The sequence below is a fragment of the Rhagoletis pomonella genome, unplaced genomic scaffold, assembly GCF_013731165.1.
Source record: "Rhagoletis pomonella isolate Grant_MI unplaced genomic scaffold, Rhpom_1.0 Rhpom_scaffold_00011, whole genome shotgun sequence".
NCBI classification, from domain to species: Eukaryota; Metazoa; Arthropoda; class Insecta; order Diptera; family Tephritidae; genus Rhagoletis; species Rhagoletis pomonella.
The window spans coordinates 22,790,707-22,812,737 of NW_023458565.1; the positions used below are offsets into that span (position 1 = coordinate 22,790,707).

The 22,031-nt window shown below is 37.1% G+C and overlaps 5 protein-coding genes across 7 annotated transcripts in view; 2 read left to right on the forward strand and 3 right to left on the reverse strand.

Moving 5' to 3' along the window:
* LOC118746846 (elongation factor-like GTPase 1) overlaps nucleotides 1-22,031 on the reverse strand; it is a 435,125-nt gene that overhangs the window by 296,853 nt on the left and 116,241 nt on the right. The gene's annotated exons all lie outside the window — the stretch shown is intronic.
* Nucleotides 7,790-10,711, forward strand: LOC118746856 (serine incorporator 1-like). Of its 3 annotated transcripts, none has more exons than XM_036480810.1 (7): nucleotides 7,790-7,970; nucleotides 8,250-8,799; nucleotides 8,867-8,976; nucleotides 9,056-9,239; nucleotides 9,307-9,513; nucleotides 9,988-10,138; nucleotides 10,208-10,711. In XM_036480810.1, the coding sequence occupies exons 1-7, from the start codon at nucleotides 7,935-7,937 to the stop codon at nucleotides 10,344-10,346; spliced, it is 1,377 nt and encodes a 458-aa protein (XP_036336703.1). In that variant the 5' UTR covers nucleotides 7,790-7,934; the 3' UTR covers nucleotides 10,347-10,711. The 3 variants fall into 3 exon arrangements, with proteins under 3 accessions (XP_036336703.1, XP_036336704.1, XP_036336702.1); XM_036480811.1 differs by having other exon boundaries at nucleotides 10,000-10,138; XM_036480809.1 differs by having other exon boundaries at nucleotides 7,791-7,970; nucleotides 9,979-10,138.
* Nucleotides 10,722-12,790, reverse strand: LOC118746854 (probable glutamate--tRNA ligase, mitochondrial). Its single transcript, XM_036480808.1, has 7 exons — nucleotides 12,617-12,790; nucleotides 12,314-12,548; nucleotides 11,845-12,255; nucleotides 11,393-11,779; nucleotides 11,182-11,330; nucleotides 10,973-11,121; nucleotides 10,722-10,900 (listed from the first exon to the last, which is right to left on the reverse strand). Exons 1-7 carry the CDS (start codon nucleotides 12,723-12,725, stop codon nucleotides 10,781-10,783), a joined length of 1,560 nt encoding a protein of 519 aa, XP_036336701.1. The 5' UTR covers nucleotides 12,726-12,790; the 3' UTR covers nucleotides 10,722-10,780.
* On the reverse strand, nucleotides 13,381-15,768 carry LOC118746853 (tyrosine--tRNA ligase, cytoplasmic-like). The gene is made up of 7 exons (XM_036480807.1): nucleotides 15,367-15,768; nucleotides 14,834-15,272; nucleotides 14,588-14,773; nucleotides 14,326-14,506; nucleotides 13,929-14,258; nucleotides 13,750-13,867; nucleotides 13,381-13,688 (listed from the first exon to the last, which is right to left on the reverse strand). The coding sequence occupies exons 1-7, from the start codon at nucleotides 15,565-15,567 to the stop codon at nucleotides 13,560-13,562; spliced, it is 1,584 nt and encodes a 527-aa protein (XP_036336700.1). The 5' UTR covers nucleotides 15,568-15,768; the 3' UTR covers nucleotides 13,381-13,559.
* Nucleotides 16,188-20,648, forward strand: LOC118746847 (elongation factor-like GTPase 1; the record flags this gene model as incomplete). Its single annotated transcript, XM_036480797.1, is given in 7 exon segments — nucleotides 16,188-16,796; nucleotides 16,857-17,090; nucleotides 17,168-17,791; nucleotides 18,909-19,243; nucleotides 19,308-19,596; nucleotides 19,674-20,460; nucleotides 20,531-20,648. Coding segments are annotated over 7 exon segments (2,753 nt in total), but the record flags the coding sequence as incomplete, so codon positions are not given.

Here is a 22,031-nt window from a genome sequence, read left to right on the forward strand (position 1 = left end):
TGGAATAGGGGGCGTGGCACCTCCCATAGAAACCGAATTTTTCATACCGCATATCTCTGGAAGTGTTCATGGTAGAGTACTCTTACTTGGTATGCAGATATATCAAACCAATCGCATGCTCATGAAAAAAAATTGTGGTTATTGGAAAAGGAGGCGTGGCACTTTCCATAAAACCGAATTTTTCATGCTGCATATCTCTGAAAGTGTTCATGGTAGAGTACTCGAACATGGTATGGAGATATATGAAATCAATCGCATACTCATGGAGAAAAATTCGGACTATTTGAAATGGGGGCGTGGCACTTCCCATACAAACAGAATTTTTCATAATAAGTACCTCTAGAAATGTTCATGGTAGAGTACTGGAACTTTATATGGGCATGGCACCTCCCATACAAGTCGAATTTTTCTTATTGCATATCTCTATAATTGTTCTTGGTGGAGTACTGGAACTTGGTGTGGTGATATATGAAATTAATCACATAGTCATGTAGAAAATATGGAGCTATTGGAAAAGGGGTCGTGGCACCTACCATACAAGCCGAATCTCATACTGCATATCTCTGGAAGTTTTCGTGGTACAGTACTGGAACACTTCGTGTGGAGATATATGAAATTAATCACATGCTCATTGAGAAAAAACGGCTCTTTAAAAAGGGGGCGTGGAAAAGTAATCCGCCAGTTGGCGCTGGAGTTGAGTTAGTACTAAAAATTTTTTTATGATCCGATTTGGCGAACATTCAAAACATGTATTAGAAACGGTGCTGAGGTCGAGTTACTACTAAAAATCTAAAAAGTGAAAAAAAGGTGCCGTGAATGTCAGACTAAATCGACCCGTTGCACTATTGAGTATATTGAACTCTCGTGTGGTACGATTGACCCAATGGATGTGATTTGCCAATATTATTATGCGTTAGAGCCTCATTCGAAGAAACCAGTGTTGAGTTGTGCAGTGGTAAATCTCAAATCACCACCTGTCGAAATACCTTAAAAGCCAGTTTCATGAAAGCAATTTAATGAAAATTTATTTATTTAGATGAATTTAATATAGAACCTGACAGAAAAACATAATTCTTCACTTAAATTACTTTCGCGAAACTGGCTTTTAAGGTATTTCGTCTCAGTTTATGTATGTATATTATATTTCTGTTGAACAAGGATACGCATTGATATTGAAATTGCCACTAACTATAAGATAAAGTTCCTAGGGCACATTCACTATAGATCCGGCTCATTGTGCCCACTAGGGATCTTCTCATGGACATAACACTTTCGTTCGGTTATTTAAGGCGGCAAACGACCACCAAACGATAGTCTTAGCCGACGAATGTGCAGTACAAATCGTAAATGTGGATTGTTGGAGAAACTGTTGTACCAAAATGTTTAAATTAAAAATCTAATTTTGGGCGAGACGAAGTTCGCCGGGTCTGCTAGTGTACATATATAATCGTGAAGAAAAAAAATATTTCCATTAATTGGATGTTAGTCCTATGAGCTGATTTGTGCAAAAAAATGGCCCAACATTTTTTTTTTAGTTGATCGCACTTTAGATCTAGGTGTGCAATATGTATATTGACGCATTAGGCTACGACGTTTGTTGGGGCCGCTAGAGTGGACAAATTAAATTTGATGTATTAAATAACTCTAGATTAGTTTGTTGTTGTTGTTGTTGTAGCGGATACCAAACCCCGCTCGGATCGCCATGTGCCCACGAGTTAAGCCTGCTGCAGTAGACCGAGCGAAGTTGGGCTATTGTGGTACGAGTCTCCCGAGGCAGACAAAGCTCCGTCACGTTCACGTCGGGTGGTTGTGTGCCCAAAACGGCATTCACATGTCGGGAGACTATATAGCTAAGACCGACTCCCTGTGAATGCCGTTTAAGGCCTGTCGGTATGCAGTTGCGTCCAGAGGTTGTTTAATAAACCTCTGGATTTCGTCCGTTAGTTCGTAGAGATGCCTCTTGACATGCCTGGGCGAGGGCTATTCTGCAAACAGTTGTCTGTAGAATGCCCACGTCTGTGGCACCCTACTGGGAGCTGACTGCAGATCATTGTGTTATGCTCCCTGATGGGGAGCATCTGGGCCTCGTCATGAAACACCATCTTCAACAACATCGGGAGGCGTCCTGTCGCGGGCCGAAGTTCCGTGTTCTGGAATTCATGTAGCTTCGTCCACTGCGTTCTGCTAATCCCCGGCGACCACACGGGCGCTGCATAGTTTAGGACCTGCTGGCCAATTTCTTTGTATGTTGCCAGCAGCATTTCTTTGTCTTTGCCCCCCAAGTGCTGCCGGCTAGCGACTTGAGGACCTTGTTGCGGCTCTGTACTCGATTGACAATTGCGCCGAGAAGGAGAATAGAGTATTGAAGGAGATTCCGAGGATTTTTGGGTTATTCGCCATCGACGTGAATTCCCAGTTGTAGTCTGGCCTGTGAAAAGTTCGTAGAGGTAACCGTTTACTTTCGAGAAGATACTCCCTCTGGTGGCAGCGGGAAAAGGACACACCCCTGTGGAACCCCCTGTTTAATTTTTCTCGGGCTGCTTTCAAAAATTAGACCTTTGTTACACATTTATAGTACAATGCATTTAATGTGCTTTCTCATTTTTGAAAATCGAACGAATGGCGCAGAAAAATAATTTGATGCATCTGCCAAAACCGCATTGTTTCGCAAAGTGCAACACAGTGGCAGATTTTTATTTTATTTTTCAACAGATAAAATACCATACTTTTGATTTATGGAATAAAAAAACATGATTTGACATGCAAATTGCAGAGTACAAATTTTTTTTTGAAGTTAATTTTTTGCAGTTATCTTAAGCATTTTTAAACGGAAAAATTAAAAATTTAACTTAGTATGTCACAAGTTGTATTTTTGAAAATTTTTTCCGTGCAAAGCCCAAAACTGATGTGGCTCTGACTAAAATATTTGGTTTCAAATGCGTCAACTTCAACGACCTTTTTTGCTGTGTAGTTTGGGACCGCCCCAACAATACCAATGAAGTCTATATTTGGGACAACAAAATTTTTGATTTTTGATTTTATTTTCAGTCCTATTTTTGGCATAATTTTTGGTTACATATGTATGTACATACATTTATGTTTCTATACATATATGCATATATCGTCGTTTAAAGTACAAAGCCGCGTATCGAGAAAATGCAAAACCTCGTATGTGAGGTTGCCCAAACTTTAAAGGAGGGAATAAAATCTGTATTATTTCAAAACGGTGCTCTCTTTTATCCCTTATTATTCCTTCTTATATCTAAGTATCGATATTTTAGTATGAATGGATAAGGGTTTGATGCCCGGAGCTTCCGGTGAGCAAATATTTTTTTTTACACAAAAGGTCAGTTACGAGGTTTTGCAGAACCACGATACGTGGTTTTGAACTTTAAACGACAATATACAAAAATAGGACGTTGACAACAGCAACATCTGAAATAAATAAAAAATCGGTATCGTATGTATTACCTATCCCAATAAAATGTTAATTCAAAAATAAAAATGGACTACGTGGTGCGACTTTTGCAAAATGAAAAGTGAAACTGGTTAAATTTTACGATAACGAAAACAGATGATTACAAATGTAGCTTGAGCAAGCTCAGTGCGGAAAGGCGATTTTTGAATGATTGTACGGAATATATTAAATTTAAATTAATTCATACGGCATGCGCTGAAAAAGGGGTTATTGATCTCCCTCTAATCCGGTTATACATATCTATTTGATATAAAAACTTGATTTAATGGCTGATTGCTACATTCATATGAACTAGGGATGGCAATCCCGGGAACCTGGTTTTTTTGAGAGCCCGAAAATTTTGAAATATCGGGATGAAAGAAAGAAAGAACTTTTTTTATCAATTTGAAGAATAATTTTTGTAAAATGCCATTTTGACTACAACTAACAAAAAGCTTGAAACTATACTTTTAAAAGTGCAGCCTGAAACTTTTTTTAAGGAGATTTAAATGATTTTACTCATAACATCGCTAATGTCAACGAAAAATTACATAATTTTTTTAATTAATCTACTCAAACTTCCTCAAATCAAAAAAACTTATAATTTATCCGACGTACTGGTAAAAGAAGTTCAAATATTTTGTAATGGACAAGATATCTTCAAATTACTACCTTTGGACAGTTCAGACCAAAAGTGTTGAAGCCGAATGATGTTTTTCATCAGCCGGATTTGTATGTAAAAAGTTCAGATCAAGATTAGAAGACTCCGCTTTAAATACTTTGCTGCTCTTGCGTGCACATTTGAAGTGCAATAATAACAATCCCGGCAAATCCCGGAATCGTACACGCTCAAAATTTGGAGTAACTTGCGAAAAAAAATGCCAAAAAATTCGCCATTTGCCATTTCTTTATGGAGTAGAATAAACATGTTTAGAGAATTTGTTTGTGTTTGTTTAATGTTTTATTTTATATTACTCATTACTTTCAAGAGTAACTGGGTTTTACCGGTGCACCATGCTAGACAGTATGCACCAGATCGTGAAAACCCCTATAGTTATTTGTGATGTATGCGTTCTGTCAGTTTATCGTAAATTTTAAATAGTTTTATTTCATGGTATGGCTATTCATATTCATAAAAGTTGTGTCTCAATATGAATCCCGGAATCCCGGGTTTACTAACAAAAAATACCACAATTTCCCGCACATTTTGGCATTCCTTAAAAATAATAATAATAAATTTTGATATAAAATGTAAACTAATTTATTGCCATTATGATACATAGTGTCCACCTTGTTTGTTTCTTTACGCAATAACTAAAAAAAAAACTTAAAAATTTAGTAAGAGCCTTTCTACATACATACATATGTACATATAATATTTATTTATAGCCTTTTAATGTAGATAATACGCTGATTTGGTCAAGTTCACTGTCAAAAATGCGAATAAACATGTACTTTAACAATTTGCAGTCGTATGTTTGCATATTTTTGAATGTGCATGCATACATACGTATACAAAGAAGCATCATACATATGTATGTGCATATTTGCAAATACATACATGTACATTTGAAATCGGGAGGTTTTATTTATAGGCGAAAAAAAATCAATTTATATACATACATACATACTAAATATAAATGGCAAGCTAAACCTCTTCATAAGGCAGAAATTGTAAAACCCTTGCCTAATTGGAACGCCAAACTTGTAAAAAATTAAAAAAGGTTAATGGGTACATTGACCTAACTTTGGGTCAGATGCTTACAAAATGCCAAGAGTGTTTTGTTGCCAAGTGAAAAAAATTACAAACTAAATTACGTGGTAGTAGTTGTACATGCAAACAAAACTGCATGTGTATGTAACTACTACATATGTATGTATGTATATAAATGGGTACATTTTATAATTTCACATCACTCTCGCATCATCTCTATAAAAACACACATTAAAATGTGGTAAGTATGCAAATTAAAACAACCGGTAAGACATTGTTTGTTTTGATTACAATAGGAAGCTCAACCGAGCACCTCTTGCGTCCGCAAAGCATTTTTTTAAACACACTTTGCTTATAAACATTAGCATATTGTCGTCTATACAAAAGATTGACATAAGTCCCATTTTAAAATAAGATCTTTAGATTGGTGTTATAAGTTTTTGGATATCTCCTGTAGTTTACGAAATATTGACTAAAATTCTATTGAGTACAAGTAGAGCAAAAAAAGCAGTTATACTACGCTAATCAAGATCTTTTAAATTGCGCTTTCCACTTTTGGATATCTCTTTTAGTTTCCGAGATTTTTGACAAATTTTGCATACGATATAATTTTACTAAGGAAAATCCTTCATAAACTCGAAAGTAATAAACGAAAAATTGCATTCCAAACTTAAAGCGCGATTTCCCAATACGACAATTAAGTAGATGCTTTTGGATAATACTGTTGACGCGAAATTCATAAGCTTTGGCATTTTTGATATCTTATTTATTCCAAAAATTTACATGAAAGAAATTATATTGCCGATTGGTCACCACGGCAATAAATCAGCGAGTCGCCAAGAGCTTGTGTGAGCAGATCCAATTTTTGTCAGCAAATGTCAGTTACCCGGTTTTGCAGAATGACGATACGCGGTTTTGTACTTTAAACGACGATATGTATTTATGCAGAATTATCCGTTGATATACATACATGGTTGAAAACTAACAAAAAATAAAACATAACTTATAGAAACAATAGTAAATAGAAAGCTTTCAACAAACTTAAGCGAATACACCCCCCATAACGCCTTATTATCATCATATTTCATATGGCATAGTGAATTCGACCTTTGATTTGACCTTTTGGCAGTCGCAGTACAGATTTCATAAACAATAACGTAGAGTTTTATAAACTGCGCGTGACAATTCGTATTATTACGTACATATGTACATATTTAAGAACAATTCCTACTTAAGTATACTATTGTGGTAAGAAAGTGCTATCGCTGATACTCCTCTACTGCTTTGGTAATACATACATACATAGTATAATAATATATTTTCTCCATATTTTTTGCTATACAAGTTGTTAGTAGAGTTTGATGACGGGACAATTGTTGCTTCGCTTGCATTCACTTTTACAAATATTCTATACTAATCATTCTCCAAAATGCAACTTACCTCCCACTCCGAGATTAGCCTTTTTAGGTGTGGAATCCTCCAAAAATGCCCGATTTAGGGCAAACACCTCAATGGCTGGCCCCTTCTCAACACCTTCATACACAGAAGTAGACATGATATATTCAGTTAGGTAATACGATGTTCGCTCGAAAACCAACCGCACGACAGTATTGCTCAAGTAGACTGAAAATATAGCAGAGAACAGCAGAACGTGAAAGTGGATGTATGCCTCGCGTTCTGAAAGTCGTTAGGTGATACAATAGCGAACACGAATGTACATATAAAAATTATCAAATACGTACAAGCGCACAGCGTTTTTGTCAAAATTCTTTGGATGTTTTTTTTTGCTTTGGATTTTGGTGTTTTGCCGGCTATTCCAAATGAGTTTGTTTGCTTAATGACGTTACACTATTGGTGGGGGCATGCACGCACACGACAAGGAAATTAAATGAAAAGTTTGATCCAACCGGGATTGCTATTTTGTTTCCATGTAACGTGGAAACACGCGTTTAAAAGTTGTAAGAAAACGCAGAAAAGCCAAAAAATTGGACGACGGCAATCAGCTGTTTTGCGAATTAGAGAAGGCACAGACCAAGATGGGAACAGTTTAAGTGAGAACAGATATGCTCTGCTTAAAATTTCTATCCAACCCGGAGTACGTTATTTCACAAATATTTTACTTGATGGATTTTTATAATTAACTTATAAATTATAATAGTATTTTTTACAACCAACTTACGATTGTTGTAGACGTACTTTAAATTTAGTTTTGATTGTAATGCACTTTTTAATGATTTTTTAAAACATTATCTTAAACTTAAAATTTTAGATTTTATTTTCAAACCGAATTATAATAATCATAATAGATTGGCGCTTACACATATGTTAGTGTTTGGCCGAACTTCTCCGAATTATTTATTTTTAAAACAGTGCCAGGCAACCAATAGCCTTGCGAGGCTGTTTAAAAACATATTTAAAAGTCATGTGATTCAATCAAGAATATGAAATATTAAAGATTCGGTTTAAGGCCGCGACAAGACTGCCGAAACGATACCAACATCTTTGGTGTACCGAGATGCCAAGAACATTCTTGTTGTGAATACTTCTTTTATTTTCTGTGTTTATTGACTTGCAATCTATCAGCGAATACAACTCTGTGTTTTATTATTTGTTGACATTTTATTAACAAAGGAAAAAATTGCGAAACCTGATTGCATTCGGAAAAATCCAAAATAATCGCAGCTATTAAAAAATATTACCTATTCAGCACATAAATAATTCAGTATATATCAAAAATATTTAAAAGTGAAAACTTAGCTCAATATGGGAGCAGTTTTAGGATTGTGCTCTGCAGCACAGGTAAGTGCGTCTACATCATTGCAATTAGCAACAACAAGAAATTGCGTTCTTTTCTTGACGGCGTAAGTAAACAAAAATCAATAATTTCCAAATTCAATACATAATGCGATGGTATACGTAACTTAATTATTTTTGCCTTCTACCAAAGCGCATACGCACTCCATACATTACAATTCGCTCATTACTCATCCTCTAAATTTATATGGGAATCTGCCTCAATTATGGGTTTTCCATATGGTCAACATATAACATTTACTTTTTTAATTTTTAATTTTTTAGTGCGCTCTCTGTTGCACCGGCACTGCGGCCAGCTGCTGTTGCAATGCATGCCCCTCCTGTAAGAATTCCACTTCATCACGCTTTATGTATGCCTTCATGCTGCTGGTGGGCACTGTGTTGGGCGCTATAGCACTATCTCCCGGACTACAGGATACTCTTAAAAAATTGCCTTTTTGTATAAATTCCACCTCGACGGTTAGCGCCAAGGCATTATCTTATACTGGGAATCTGCAAGTCGACTGTGAATATGCGCTCGGTTATATGGCAGTTTATCGCTTATGTTTCGGATTGGCTTGCTTCTTTATGCTAATGGCATTAATTATGTTAGGCGTTAAGAGTTCACGTGATCCACGTTCGTCTATACAAAATGAATTTTGGGGATTAAAATTTTTAATATGTTTTGGTGCTGCTTTTGGTGCCATTTTCATACCGGATGGCTCTTTCGGACCAGCAATGATGTGGGTAGGATTGATTGGTGGACTAGCCTTCATACTGGTGCAATTGGTTATAATTGTGGATTTCGCACACTCTGTGGCAGAAAATTGGATTGGTTAGTGATATGTTTACGTATGTATGTAATAATTTAATGCTTATTAAATTGGTATTTTTTTTAACAGAAAATGCTGAAAATAATCGTGGCTACTTTTATGCTTTGGTCGGTGTTACACTTACCAGTTATGCTTTATCGATTGTGGGCATTTCCTTGCTTTACATCTACTTCACGCATGTAAGTTTTTAAAATTTTGAAAATTAATTTATTACTTGTCTTTTCTAGTTAACTTTCTTTAATCGATCTTTACCTGCAGTCAGACGGTTGCGGTCTTAACAAGTTCTTCATCTCCTTCAATCTAATACTTTGCCTGATTGCAAGCGTTTTGTCAGTTATGCCAGCTGTGCAAGATCGCTTGCCACACTCTGGTCTCCTACAAAGTTCGCTGGTTACCATCTACACTGTCTACTTGACTTGGTCTGCTGTTGCCAACAACCCAGGTTACGCTTACACGCAAATGTGGTTTAATTTTATATAAAAACTAGAATTTTCTATCCCTCCTAATAGAGAAGGATTGCAATCCTGGCATGTATGGCGTAATAAATGGTGTAACAGCTATCAATACGACTATTGCGCCACCAACACCCAACTCGAAAGTGACTTTCGATACAACAAATATAATTGGCTTAATTGTTTGGTTGTTCTGCATTCTCTACAATTGCATCAGCTCGGCTGTTGAGGTTTCCAAAATAAATAACGACGGCGAAAAGCGCGGTAAGTTTGATATTTTTTTTTAAATACATACGCATTTTCAATTATTCCCTAACAATTTCGTACCAAACATTCATCATCTAAATAATCAGTTATAGCAAATATCATGCACATTTTCTTATCAATACCACAAACTGAGTTGGCACCATTAAAAATTCACTTATTTTGCATTCTCACATTACCTGATTTCCGAGGCACTCGCAACTAATCACACTGCAAAAAATCATTAATAGATTATTCGTTGTAAATGGCTAACATTCTTCTCTTTTACATTTTATTTTCGTATGATTTCCTACTTTCGGTCACCTTTACTGTAATGTATGTACAACCACAATGAACTAACACGAAATTAATGGTACGAACATCGGTACAATGGATTTGGTCCTCTTTCGGTTCACTTAAAATTTGTTTCATATTTTTTGTAAAAATATCTACATCTTTGATGTTGAACCAATTAAACTAACATAGTCTTAACAGAAGCTCTCTCAGATTCAGAAGTCGGCAATGCTGATGGCAAAGGCGCAAACGACAGCGAGAGTGAAGGCGTTACCTATTCCTGGTCCATGTTTCATATTGTCTTTGTCTGCGCTTCCCTCTATGTTATGATGACACTTACCAACTGGTATAAGTAAGTAAATTTTAAATTTTATATGCAAAATTTGATTATTATACAAATGTTATTTCTTTACTGTCTTAGACCAAACTCCGATATTGAACTATTCAACGCTAATGCTGCTTCCATGTGGATTAAAATTATATCTAGTTGGCTTGGAGTCTCCATATACGGGTGGAGTCTGGTGGCACCTATTGTACTAACCAATCGTGATTTTAGTTAAATTGACTGAAAAGTTTCCGGATTATGGAAATAGGCTTTGTATGGTGCGGAAAATTTGCGATACAGATCGGCAAATATTTAAACTTGCGCTAAATATCAGTATGAAATTATTACTAACAATATTTCCCCCCGTAATAGAAAAATTGCGATACTTAAAATATGAGTATTGAAGTAATTGCATGCAATGATCCCCTTTTCGAACCTATAATTAGGTACATATTTGAATGAAAATCAGTATTCATAAACGATACATATTAAAAACTATGAGTGTACTATTAACATACATATTAATCTATTAATGATCACAAACAAAAATTGTTCGTCTCAAGCCGTAAACCGTAATAAATTAAAAATCGACGGACGAATCTACACGTTATTTTACTTAGAAAATAATTAACCTTTATTAACAGATAAACAAAACACCCTTAAGGGTTATCATTTTTTCACTACATTTGCCGCTGCTTCCTTACTTTGCGCATGAATGGTGCTCCTGAGACGTTGTAACACACAATCTTTTCCTAGAATGTCCATCATTTCTGCAACACCGGGGCCTTCCTGTAATTATGCGATGTTGTTTATTAAATTGGACATGCACAATTTTATTGTAAGGGCTCAAGAAAATTTTACCTTTAAACCACTTAGAGCTGAACGAAGAGTCTTCATGAAAACTGCAAATTTCACATTATTATTGTCTGCGAATTCTTTCAACTTTAGATTCAGATTATCTTTTGTGAATTCTATATTTTCTAAATTCGCTATCAGAGATTCCATTTGATCTGAAAGTATTTTATATTAGTACATACTACCAAATAAATAGTTCTTGCACTATTTCGCACCATTTGTGACATTTTTTAACTTGAATTCGACAGGTCGAACCCAAAGGAAACTCAAATTTGCCTCGGTCAAGTCTTCGATGAATGTTAAACGACTGCATGCCCACTTTAAAACATTCTCAATATGCGGATTGCCTAAATCGAGATTTTTTCTGCGAATTAAGTACAGTATTTAAACTAATACTCTATTTAACATACAAAAAAATGTTCTTACTCCTTGGGATAAGCTTCTCGCACCAAAACTTTTACACGTTCTACCAAGTCTTTGCTGTTTTCCTTGCTTTGCAGCAATTTTAGTATATGCAGTCGATTAAAGTCGTTCAACAAGTCGGGATTTAAACGGCTAGGATGTGAGTTCACGCGCTCGATGTTAAATCGATGTGCCAATTCGTTCATAGAATATATTTGTGGCTTTTGTCCAGGCGTATGTTCGAATCCGCCACCTGCGCTAACAACGTAGTTTACGAGTGCCTCCGAAAAATAGCCTTTATCCCGAAAACTTTTGATGCCAATGTCACCTTGGCGTTTACTTAATTTTGTACCATCAGAGTTGACCAAAAGTGGAAGATGGCCATAGAGGGGTGGTTGCCAACCGAAGGCTCTGTTGAAAATAAGAAATAAACGTACGTTTACATTAAGCGCATGGCGACAATAGGACACCCTTACTTATAGAGTAGTAAATGCTTCGTTGTCGATATTTGCCATTCAACGCCGCGAAAGACATGCGTTACACCCATCAAATGGTCATCTACCACGTTCGCAAAATGGTATGTGGGAAAGTTATCGCTTTTCATGATAACTGGATCACCTTCGTTTTCACTGACGTTGTGCGTTACCGGCCCGTAGATCAAGTCCTGGAGAGGCTCTTCATGAGCTGTCAGCTTAAATCGTATGCAATATGGAGTATTTTTCGCTAATAAAACGGCTATTTGCTGTGGTGTTAGATAGCGGCATTTATTATCGTAGCGTGGGACTTGTCTCGTTCGAATTGCTTCCTTACGCAAAAGTTCTAACCGACGTTCGGTGCAAAAGCAACGATAGGCGGTGTCATTTTCAAGCAGTTCGCGTACAGCTTCTCTACAAGGGAACTTGAATAATAATAGATTCTAATACAAAATTTATTAATTCTACTTACAAATAAATTTGCTTACGCTCACTTTGCACGTAAGGACCCTGTTCACCACCAAATCCTGGACCTTCGTCTATTTTTATTCCCGCCCACATTAAATTTTCAATCAAACTTTCTGTAGCACCCGGCACGAGTCTCGTCTGATCTGTGTCCTCTATGCGTAGCAAGAATTTGCCATTTTTATTTCGTGAATACAAATAATTGTATAATGCTGTACGGAGTCCACCCAAATGCAGATATCCTTGAAACAAATTTATGTCATAAAATTACTACATACTAAATATAGCTTATTACAAATTTCAAACTAACCTGTTGGACTTGGTGCGAAACGTACACGTACCTCGTCATGTGACCATCGCCTGGAAGCCCGGATACTGTGCTGCGTTAAGATGGTTAGCAAGGTTCGTTTGGAATACATAGACAACAATTAATTAGTTCAAATTGGAGATCACAATCAAAAATGAATCCTTTGTCAATGCCGGTCCGAATTTGTGGAAAGCGGAAGATAAGTATGAGAACAGCTGATTGCGTATCTAACAGATATCGTAAATTTACGTATACTTTACGTTCTCTGAGCTTTAACTAAAAGATCACAATAGATTCCCGCCTTGAACGGAAGCGTCAGTTTTTTTTTGCGGTTGCACGGAAGGAAGTGATATTTTCCACTTTGCCATATAAAATCTTAAACCTGAGTTGAAAACTATTTTTCTCATAAAAAAATAACAAAATGTTCAAATAATAGTGTTGTGTTAAAATTTTTTTGGAGAAAAATGATGTATACAGTAAGTTATTGCATTAAACGCTTAATACTGTTAACTGGCTTGTGAACTCTTGCACAATTTGACAAAATTATCCTTGTAGTTTAATAACTTCTTAATGTGCTATACATACATAGATAAATATATCCATATAATCCAAATTTTTGATTAATCTCACCTGCGCAAATGCTCCTGCTATATGAGATCTCGAATGAGGATATATTTCAACAATTCCCTCCCACTGTTTTCCAAAACGATTAACCCAAACGAAGGTACATACATATGTACATATAGATTAAATAAAAAAACTAGATATCTGTTTTCTTCGCTATTGAAAGCGTTTGTTGTTTATTGTGCTACATATAAAAAAATAATAATTGCAAATAAATATTTAGAACGCTGCGTAATCGCTGAGAATTACAAACTTTAAAAATGACGCCATATAAGAGCTTTAACTGGCATGACAATGCATAATTAGTTTATTATATTTCTATTTATTTAATATTGCAGTTTGCTAATTTGCTTGTCAGCTTTTCGCCTTCGGGTGTGAGTAGGAAGTTCTCTTTCCAAACGGCAGCACCATCGGTATTTGTTTTCAAATCTACAGAAAGCTTTTCCCAAACCTTTAACAAACAAGACCAACTTTAAGTTTCTAGCTATAAACGGGTGATTCAAGCCATGTACCTTCTTTTTGGGATTTAATTGCTCGTCCGGAGTGCCGTGGTATCCTTCGAACGCCAAGCGACTACCAGGGCCGGCACTGACTGGCACAATAATAGGTTCCACAACAGTGTGATCAGCGCTGTTCAAATGCGAACTTATAAGTATATCTAATTTATATTACCAATACTATCTTTACTTACTTCGACGTGCATAGTACCATGCCCTCGGACAGTATACCACGCATTTTAGATGGCTTAAGATTGCACAGCACCGCCACTAATCGCTGATCCAGTTCTTCGATTGTGACAAATTTTACCAATCCGCTTATGATGGTACGTGGTTGTGCCTCACCTAAGTTTATTTTTAATACATACAAAGTGTCTGCATCCGGATGACGAGCAACTTCTACAACCTTGCCAACTCGTATGTCCAGACGATGTGGTCCATCTTCCTCAACTGCTACTGCATTGTTCGTAGTAATTCCGCCTTTCGCTTTACCTGGCGCTGGATAGGCAGCTGCACTGAGTTTTCTATATGAAACAAACTTTTTATATGAAACGCAGTTAAAAAAAAAATGAATCAATGAGATGTACATACTGCAACTCAGGACTTTCGAATGTTTTTCTTATTGGCTCTAGAAGTTTATTGATGTATTTTTCAACGGATGCTTTCAAATCCCCTGGATGTAATTCGTTGTCGGCATAATATTTCTCCAAGTCAGCGTAGTTATGGAATGTAACATCTCCACCGAATTCCGCCGGACGGTTAACAGAAAATCCTGAAAGAAATGATGATAAATTATATAAGCTGAAATTTTTATTTAATGATTGTATGTACATATATTTCAATATATACATACCTTCACCATCCTTAAATAGCGAGAACAGCACATGCTTTACGAACGACAAAAGCCCATTGTCTGCGATGTTTCCGGGCTCGCAGAAAGCTTTCTTCAACTTCTTTTTCACATTTGCGGGCGAATCTAAAAGGTCGATTTTAGAATCCTCCTCCGAAGAAGACATTTTGCCGCCTGCCAAACCCGGCACTGCAATATTTCAAATATAATTAAAATACTAGTTTTGACTATCATAAAGAATTTGTTTACCCATGGGATTCATGAAATGAATACGTTTCTCATAGCCCAATTGTGGCAAATATTTTTCAGAGAAAGTGAAAATTTTACGCTGATCAACGCCTCCAAACTGTGCATCTACTTTGAGATACTCTTCATCTAAAGCTTGCAAGCCTGGGTACAGCAAACCCGAAAGTAATGGGTATTCTACCTGCTTTACAACTTCGGCGCCGGCTTTTCTTGCATCGTGCTGCGTCACCACCGAACTTAATTTGTACACATCCAGCGTATATTCTCTCGACAGCTGATAGTCGGTACCCTTAACAAATTTGAGCTTATCTAATGGCACACCTATTGAGCTCAACATAGCCTTTATAACAGCTTCATAGTATTGTGTACGCAATTCGAGCAGCGACCATGGCGCTTTCATATTATCAAGGTAGGCATGTAAGTCAGCAAAAAGAATAGTGACCTTTAAAGAAAATAAACAATGAAAGGTGTGATAAAATGACTCAACCAACGTTGAGTGATTCTATATGTGAATAGTTTCCGCGAATTTACTTTACCTCACAGCCGGCCTTGAGGAAATCGGCAATTTTCGACATAGGCACGAAATATGCTACATGTGGCTTGCCTGTAGTAGCTGTGCCCCAGTAGATTTTCAGGTCACGCTCCTTGAGTATAGCATTAAGCTTGTCCTCGCCCAGTGTCTCCTGTAGATTACGGGTTATCAGCTGCTTTTTTTCCTCCGGAGTTAATTCAACCATTTTTACGAAGCGTGGCCGCACACAGTCTGATTTTTATTTATAGTTATGAGTTAATAAGTCTTCTGCAATTTGACCTGGAAAATTTCGTGAAAAGAAAAACGATTGCAATGCAGCAACGTGCAAAATTAACGTCAGCAACTTTTGACATTTGATCAGCTGATCCGTCATATTTAACAAGGCTGCCAAGCATACATTTGAAAATCACCAAATCCCTCTTAAACAATGCCAAAATACAGAAATTCAATGCAGTTAGATTTTCTTTCTACAATACATCGTATCAGCTGAATTAAATGCAAAAGCTGCATTAAAAAATAAATAAATAAAAAAATGTATATTGTATCAAAACGCAGCACTTGAACTTCCAAATGGCGTTTCGAAGCTGTTTTCTCGACAAGTGTGCCTCATAAGTATCCGAGGTACTTGAAATGCGCCTTCCGTAACATCTTCTATAGTTTTTTTTCGTGGATGAAAAGTTTCCAGGTTTTCGATACAATTGCGCGTTCAAGGGAATCCCCTAATTATTTTCATTCTCAGGCGAAATACCACCGAAAATAAATTGATCGCTATTGTGAATACTTGCGATTCCCACAGAGAGCGTAAATTTACGTTCTCTGGTTCCCATTTCACAAATGAGATGTAAACAAAAGAATCTGCAGAGAACGTCTGGAATCTGTTTGGAAGCGACAATCTTTTACTTATTGGACAAGGGGTGTAGTGGAATTTGCGCTTATTTACGAAATAGCTACCTACAATAGTAAACAAACACGTGCGGTTTAACTTTGGCGGCATAGCGCTTTCGTTTTCATTTGTATTTCTTGAGCGCGATAGAAAACACCTGAGAAGTCATAACAAAAGTGATTAAAATGCCTATTATAGACACAAATACCTTGGTGAAACTCCAAAAAGACATTGAACGTGTGCGCAATATTTGCATTTTGGCACATGTAGATCATGGCAAGACAACACTTGCTGACTCACTTGTAGCCAGCAATGGCATAATTTCACAACGTATGGCAGGTAAGCTGCGCTACCTGGACACTCGTCAAGATGAGCAGGAACGTGGCATAACTATGAAGAGCAGCAGTATATCGCTATATTACCGTGGCGGCGCTGACCATGCTGACAACGAGCAAGACTATCTCGTTAATTTGATTGATTCACCGGGACATGTGGACTTTTCCAGTGAAGTTTCAACAGCTGTGCGCTTGTGTGATGGCGCCATTGTTGTGGTAAGTAATGCGAAGATTGCTGTAGATGAATAAAATGCCAGTGTTTCATCACCATTTAAGGTTGATGTGGTCGAAGGTGTTTGCCCACAAACGCGCGCATGCTTAGAACAAGTTTATACAGAACAACTAAAGCCCGTTCTGGTTTTAAATAAAATTGACCGGCTTATAATGGAAATGCAGCTTAAGCCATTAGATGCTTACTTTCATATATCGCAAATTTTAGAGCAGGTGAATGCTGTGCTCGGTAGCATATTTGCCTCCGATGTGCTTTCGAAGGAGGATATAACGAAAAAGGTATACTTGTTGACTTATAACAAACACCGCGTATACTATAAATACTAATTAAATATTAATAATCATTATACTTACAGGACAACTATGAGTCTGCATTGGAAGAAGTCGACGATTCAAATTTATATTTTTCTCCAGCTGCCGGTAATGTCATATTTTGTTCCGCTTATGATGGTTGGGCTTTCTCGGTGAGCGATTTCGCCAAAATATATTCAAAACGTTTAGAAATGACGCAATCAGATCTCGAACAAGTTCTCTGGGGTGATTTTTTCTACAACACCAAACAGAAATATGCACTTGCCGGTGCACAAGAAAAGGCTAAGAAACCTATGTTTGTGCAATTCGTTTTAGAAAATATCTGGAGTCTATATGATATCATAGCAGTACGCAAAGATAAGGAAAAATTACCGATTATCGCAGAGAAATTGGGTATAAAATTACAGGCTCGTGATTTACGTATTTCGGATCCCAAAGTACAAATAAAAACTGTTTTCGGACAGTGGTTGCCCATAGATCGCACTGTGCTGGAAATGGTGGTGCGACATGTGCCGCCACCAAATGTCATTTCCGATGAACGCGCAGAAAGATTGCTATTTCCACGCAATGTAGCGTTGAATGCATATTCTAAAGAAACTTTGTTGTTGAAGGAAGATTTTAAACGTTGCAGCGATGAGAGCCCTAACGTCATTGTGTTTGTTTCTAAGGTATGTACATATATTTTCATGGTCAAATGTGTATGACTTCTTATATATTAGTTGTGTTTTTTTACAAATTATCCAGTAACTTGCCAGTAACTCTCCAGTAACTTTATTTCTAATAATTCGCTCTCATAGAAAAAATTTGCAAAAAAGTACGCGAACGCTTTTCCAGTAATAATTTGCAAGTTTCATGAACAGCTGATAAATTGGTTGTTTGTTCGCAGCATATTCCCAATAAAACGATATATTTTATATTTAAATATGTTTGTTTTGAAAATTTCCACAATAAAAATCCACAAACAGTTTCCTTATTAGGTTCGTTCGCGTAGCTGTTAATTGTTCATGTTTAACCAAAACTTACAAGTTTTTGCGTTCGCGTACGCAAAAAACTTGCAAAGTAGGGGAAATCGAGAGAGCAAAGTGACATTTCATTTTGAGGGGAAGCTGCTGGTTTCTGCTGGAAAAATTTTTGCCAACAGCAATTTGCCAACAGGAAAACAGCTGATCAAAAACAGCTGGTTGGCATTTACGCAAATCACAAAATTGAATTTGATGGTTTGGAAGTTAAAAATTACAAAATGCGACTAATTAAACTTGTAAGAAGTAAGTAGTTATTTGTTTAATCAATAAACTGTGCCAGGATACCACTTTGTAATGAGTTTTCGTACGTTTTAAATTTTACACTTTTGAATGTAAACAAAAATTATATCAGCTGTTCGTCTAACTTGCAAGTTTCTGCAAATTTTCTGTTCGCGTACTATTTTGGATATTTCTCTCTTGTGAGCGAACAGATGACATTTCGCCGGAATTTGGCAGTTGGTTGGTTTCTGTTGGAGATTTTAAACGAACGCACCTATTAGTTTAAATTTCATCCAGCAACATGCGATCAGCTGTTTTTCGTACTGGCAAATTCTTACAAGTAAAAATTTATCCAGTAAAATCCAGTAAAAACTTGCTACTTCAGCTGTCATTTTTCGCTCTCTCAATTTCCCCTACTTTGCAAGTTTTTGCGTACGAAAACGCCAAAACATGAAAATTCGTAAAAACTTTTACTGGATTTTACTGGAAATGAGTAAAAAAACGCAACTATTATTTTCATTGATAATATTTTTATTGTCCGCAGATGACGCCAGTGCACGTTTCACAGTTGCCTCAAAATAAGCCCAAGCGTTTGAATGAGGAACAGTTGCAAGCCCGGCGCGAAGAAGTGCGTCGTCGGATTGAAGAGCGAAAGCAGTTTGCTGAAAAGGCCGAACTGGAAAATCTAACCGTCGGCATAGAGCAACTGAATGTAGAAGAAACACCTGCACAAACTGAGGAGCAAAAAAATGTCGAGCAGGAGCCACCTGAAAAGGCGGATTATGTTTTCATTGCTTTTGCGCGCATTTTCAGTGGTACTCTTAAAACGGGTATGCGACTGTACAATTTGGCGCCCAAACATGATCCCAGAAATAAAGAGTTAGTATAAAAATTGAGTGCATTCTCATGATTATTGTTTATTAATTTTTTTTTTACATTTTAGGCAGCTGAATTCGGACTCGCCTTACATAAGCGAAGTGACGATAGGGGATCTGTATTTGTTTATGGGTGGTGAGCTACAGGCGCTTGATGAGGTACCTGCTGGTAACATTGTGGGCATAGGCGGTTTGGATGAAGATATTATTAAAACAGCAACATTGAGCAGCACCATCAATTGTACGTCATTTAGCGAGTTAAGTGTAATGGCCACACCCATTTTGCGTGTAGCTATTGAGCCCGTTAATCCACAGGATTTGCCCAAACTTGTGAAGGGGCTGAAATTATTGAATCAGGTAATAACAACTGCTAGAGATACCATACAAAAAAGTGAAGCGTTTTCACTAAATATCCAGTTCTTTGATAAATTTAGGCAGATGCATGCGTTGAGGTATCTATGGCGCCAACTGGCGAGCATGTAATCACTACACTAGGTGAAGTGCATGTAGAAAAATGTGTGCGGGATCTAGAGGAAAGCTATGCAAAGATTAAAGTAAATGTGTCCGAGCCCATTGTATCTTTCCGCGAAACAATAGTGCCTGAAGCCACTATCGATATGGTGAACGAAGCCATCATAAAAACAGCTACAGACAAGGATATAACAAAAAAGATTATCACACAACAAACTGCCAACAAGTGTGGCACGATACGTGTTATAGCTTTGCCACTGCCCCAGACTGCTGTGGACATATTGGATAAATATATTAGCTTCTTTAAAGAATTAGCGACGAACGTAAAAGGCATTACTGTATCCGAAAAGTATTCGACGCTAATAGCGCAAATAAAAACTCAACTTACCAATGCTTTAACTGAGTTCGATTTGAAAGGCTTAACTGCGCTAAAGCCAACAGAGCTCGTAGAGCGCATTTGGGCTCTAGGCCCGCGAAATTGCGGCACGAACATCCTCTTGAATTTGACTGATTATGAACAACCAAATTTCTGGCAGTCACTCACACATCAAATTGATGTAGATGCCATTGCCAAAGCGGTGTCTGATGTACGTCGGGATTATAATAGTTCATTTGTTAACGGTTTTCAATTGGTGACCGCTGCTGGCCCGCTATGTGAAGAGCCCATGCAGGGTGTGGCTTTTGTTGTGCTCGAATGGACTGTGGAAGCAAACGAGGATTTGAATTCCAAGTCGTATGGTCCTTTTTCAGGTTTGTTAACATTTCTTTTTACATAGAAATTCGTTAATTAATATTTATTTCTTTTCTTGTGCTTCTATAGGACAAGTGTTAACTGCATCGAAAGAGTCATGTCGCATGGCATTCCAGGCACAACCACAACGTCTGGTTAGTCCTATGTACAGCTGCAACATTGTGGTCAATGCTGAAGTTCTAGGTAAGTCAAAATACTTAATTTTTCTAAATTATTATTTATATATTAAATGTTTTTCTGATACAACAATTAATTTGATGCTCACGATCATATTAATTAACAAGTAATTTTAAATATAAAAATTTAAGATTATCGTTAATTTCTCCATGATCCAATGATCGGGTTTAAACCAAATTAATATGGGACCTCCTGTGAGGTAACACCTTTCCTTGATCTTTTTTGTGAAGTCGGTTAAAAACACATCTCAAAAGAAAAAATATAGGAGGTAGATACTACTACAGCAACGTCTGTGCTCCAAGTGTTCGGTATCGCTTGGCAATCTAATCTCAAAATCAAGAAGAATAAAACATCGTATCCTTACGGCAAGTGTATTCTCTGCTTAGTTTCTGTGCTCGGTGTATTTCTCGTATGGTGGACGAACCTGTCAGAAAAAAGTAACTTCTTTTTAGAGTTTTTTACTCCATTCAAGGCAGAGTCCATTACTTTCAGGTACTTTCGAGCTCAAGAATCTCCTATATTGCTTTCATTTCATTTTTGCGCAGCGCATGTCTGACACACACAAATTCCATTAATAATATTAGAGCATGATGCTAGAGTGACAGTCCTTGATCAGATATGAAAGCTCTGAGCTCTGGGAGAGCACTATAGACCCCCAGATCACTGCCGCGGTGTCCAGACTGAGATATATGCAATTTACATGGCGGCAGAAATGGTAAGCTTATTATTATCTAAACCTGCCTTCATTGTTGACATTTTAGTTGGAATCAAAGCATTAGGGTCGGCAACGATGAATTTTATATGCGCTAAAGAAGGCCGAAGAACCCTACAAAATCTGTAACAGCAACAGCAGGTAGAAAAATCTGCTGATTTTGGGCTTTATTGCGCTCTCTGTCCAACACTTAATTTTTGATTGCGCTGCACTACGGAGTAAGCGGTCCAAATTCCTGGGGGACCATTTCTACGAGAGCCTAGATAGTTTAGGGATTCAGGATGGTTCAAAGACATTTAGGAATGGTGGAACCCTCGGGGCGTCGCAAGTGCCTCTGTGGCCTCCTTAAAAAAGGACGTTACGCTGCTCTGGCGAACCCTCGGCGCATTCTTCCCCGAAAATTAGTGATGGCCAGAAGGGGTAGAAGTTTTCTGCGAGTTTTAACGTCCTTTGACATTCATCTTTTCTTCTTCTAGCCAAGGCTCTGTGAAGTCTGGTTTAGCGATTTTTTTTTGTTGTAGGTAGTTCCTATTTAACTTTTGCCCGGTTGAAGGGCTCCTTACCTCTCACCGTTTGCAGGTTACTTCTCTGGCCTTTAATTAAATTCATAGCTTCGCCCTGGTCAATATTATTTATTTATTATAAAACAATCCTGTTTATATTTTTAATAAAAAATAATTT

Bases quoted from the DNA above. Each gene is read 5' to 3' on its own strand.
- LOC118746856 (XM_036480809.1), top strand. From the start codon at position 7,935: ATGGGAGCAGTTTTAGGATTGTGCTCTGCAGCACAG. The intron at 8,800-8,866 runs GTTAGTGATATG...TTTTTTTAACAG, and splicing joins TGTGGCAGAAAATTGGATTG to AAAATGCTGAAAATAATCGT. The intron at 8,977-9,055 runs GTAAGTTTTTAA...CTTTACCTGCAG, and splicing joins TTTACATCTACTTCACGCAT to TCAGACGGTTGCGGTCTTAA.
- LOC118746854 (XM_036480808.1), bottom strand. From the start codon at position 12,725: ATGTATTCCAAACGAACCTTGCTAACCATCTTAACGCAGCACAGTATC. The intron at 12,256-12,313 runs GTAAGTAGAATT...GTTCCCTTGTAG, and splicing joins GAGCGTAAGCAAATTTATTT to AGAAGCTGTACGCGAACTGC. The intron at 11,331-11,392 runs GTAAGAACATTT...CTTAATTCGCAG, and splicing joins CGAGAAGCTTATCCCAAGGA to AAAAAATCTCGATTTAGGCA.
- LOC118746853 (XM_036480807.1), bottom strand. From the start codon at position 15,567: ATGGTTGAATTAACTCCGGAGGAAAAAAAGCAGCTGATAACCCGTAAT. The intron at 15,273-15,366 runs GTAAAGTAAATT...TTTTCTTTAAAG, and splicing joins TCCTCAAGGCCGGCTGTGAG to GTCACTATTCTTTTTGCTGA. The intron at 14,507-14,587 runs GTATGTATATAT...CATTTCTTTCAG, and splicing joins GCTATTTAAGGATGGTGAAG to GATTTTCTGTTAACCGTCCG.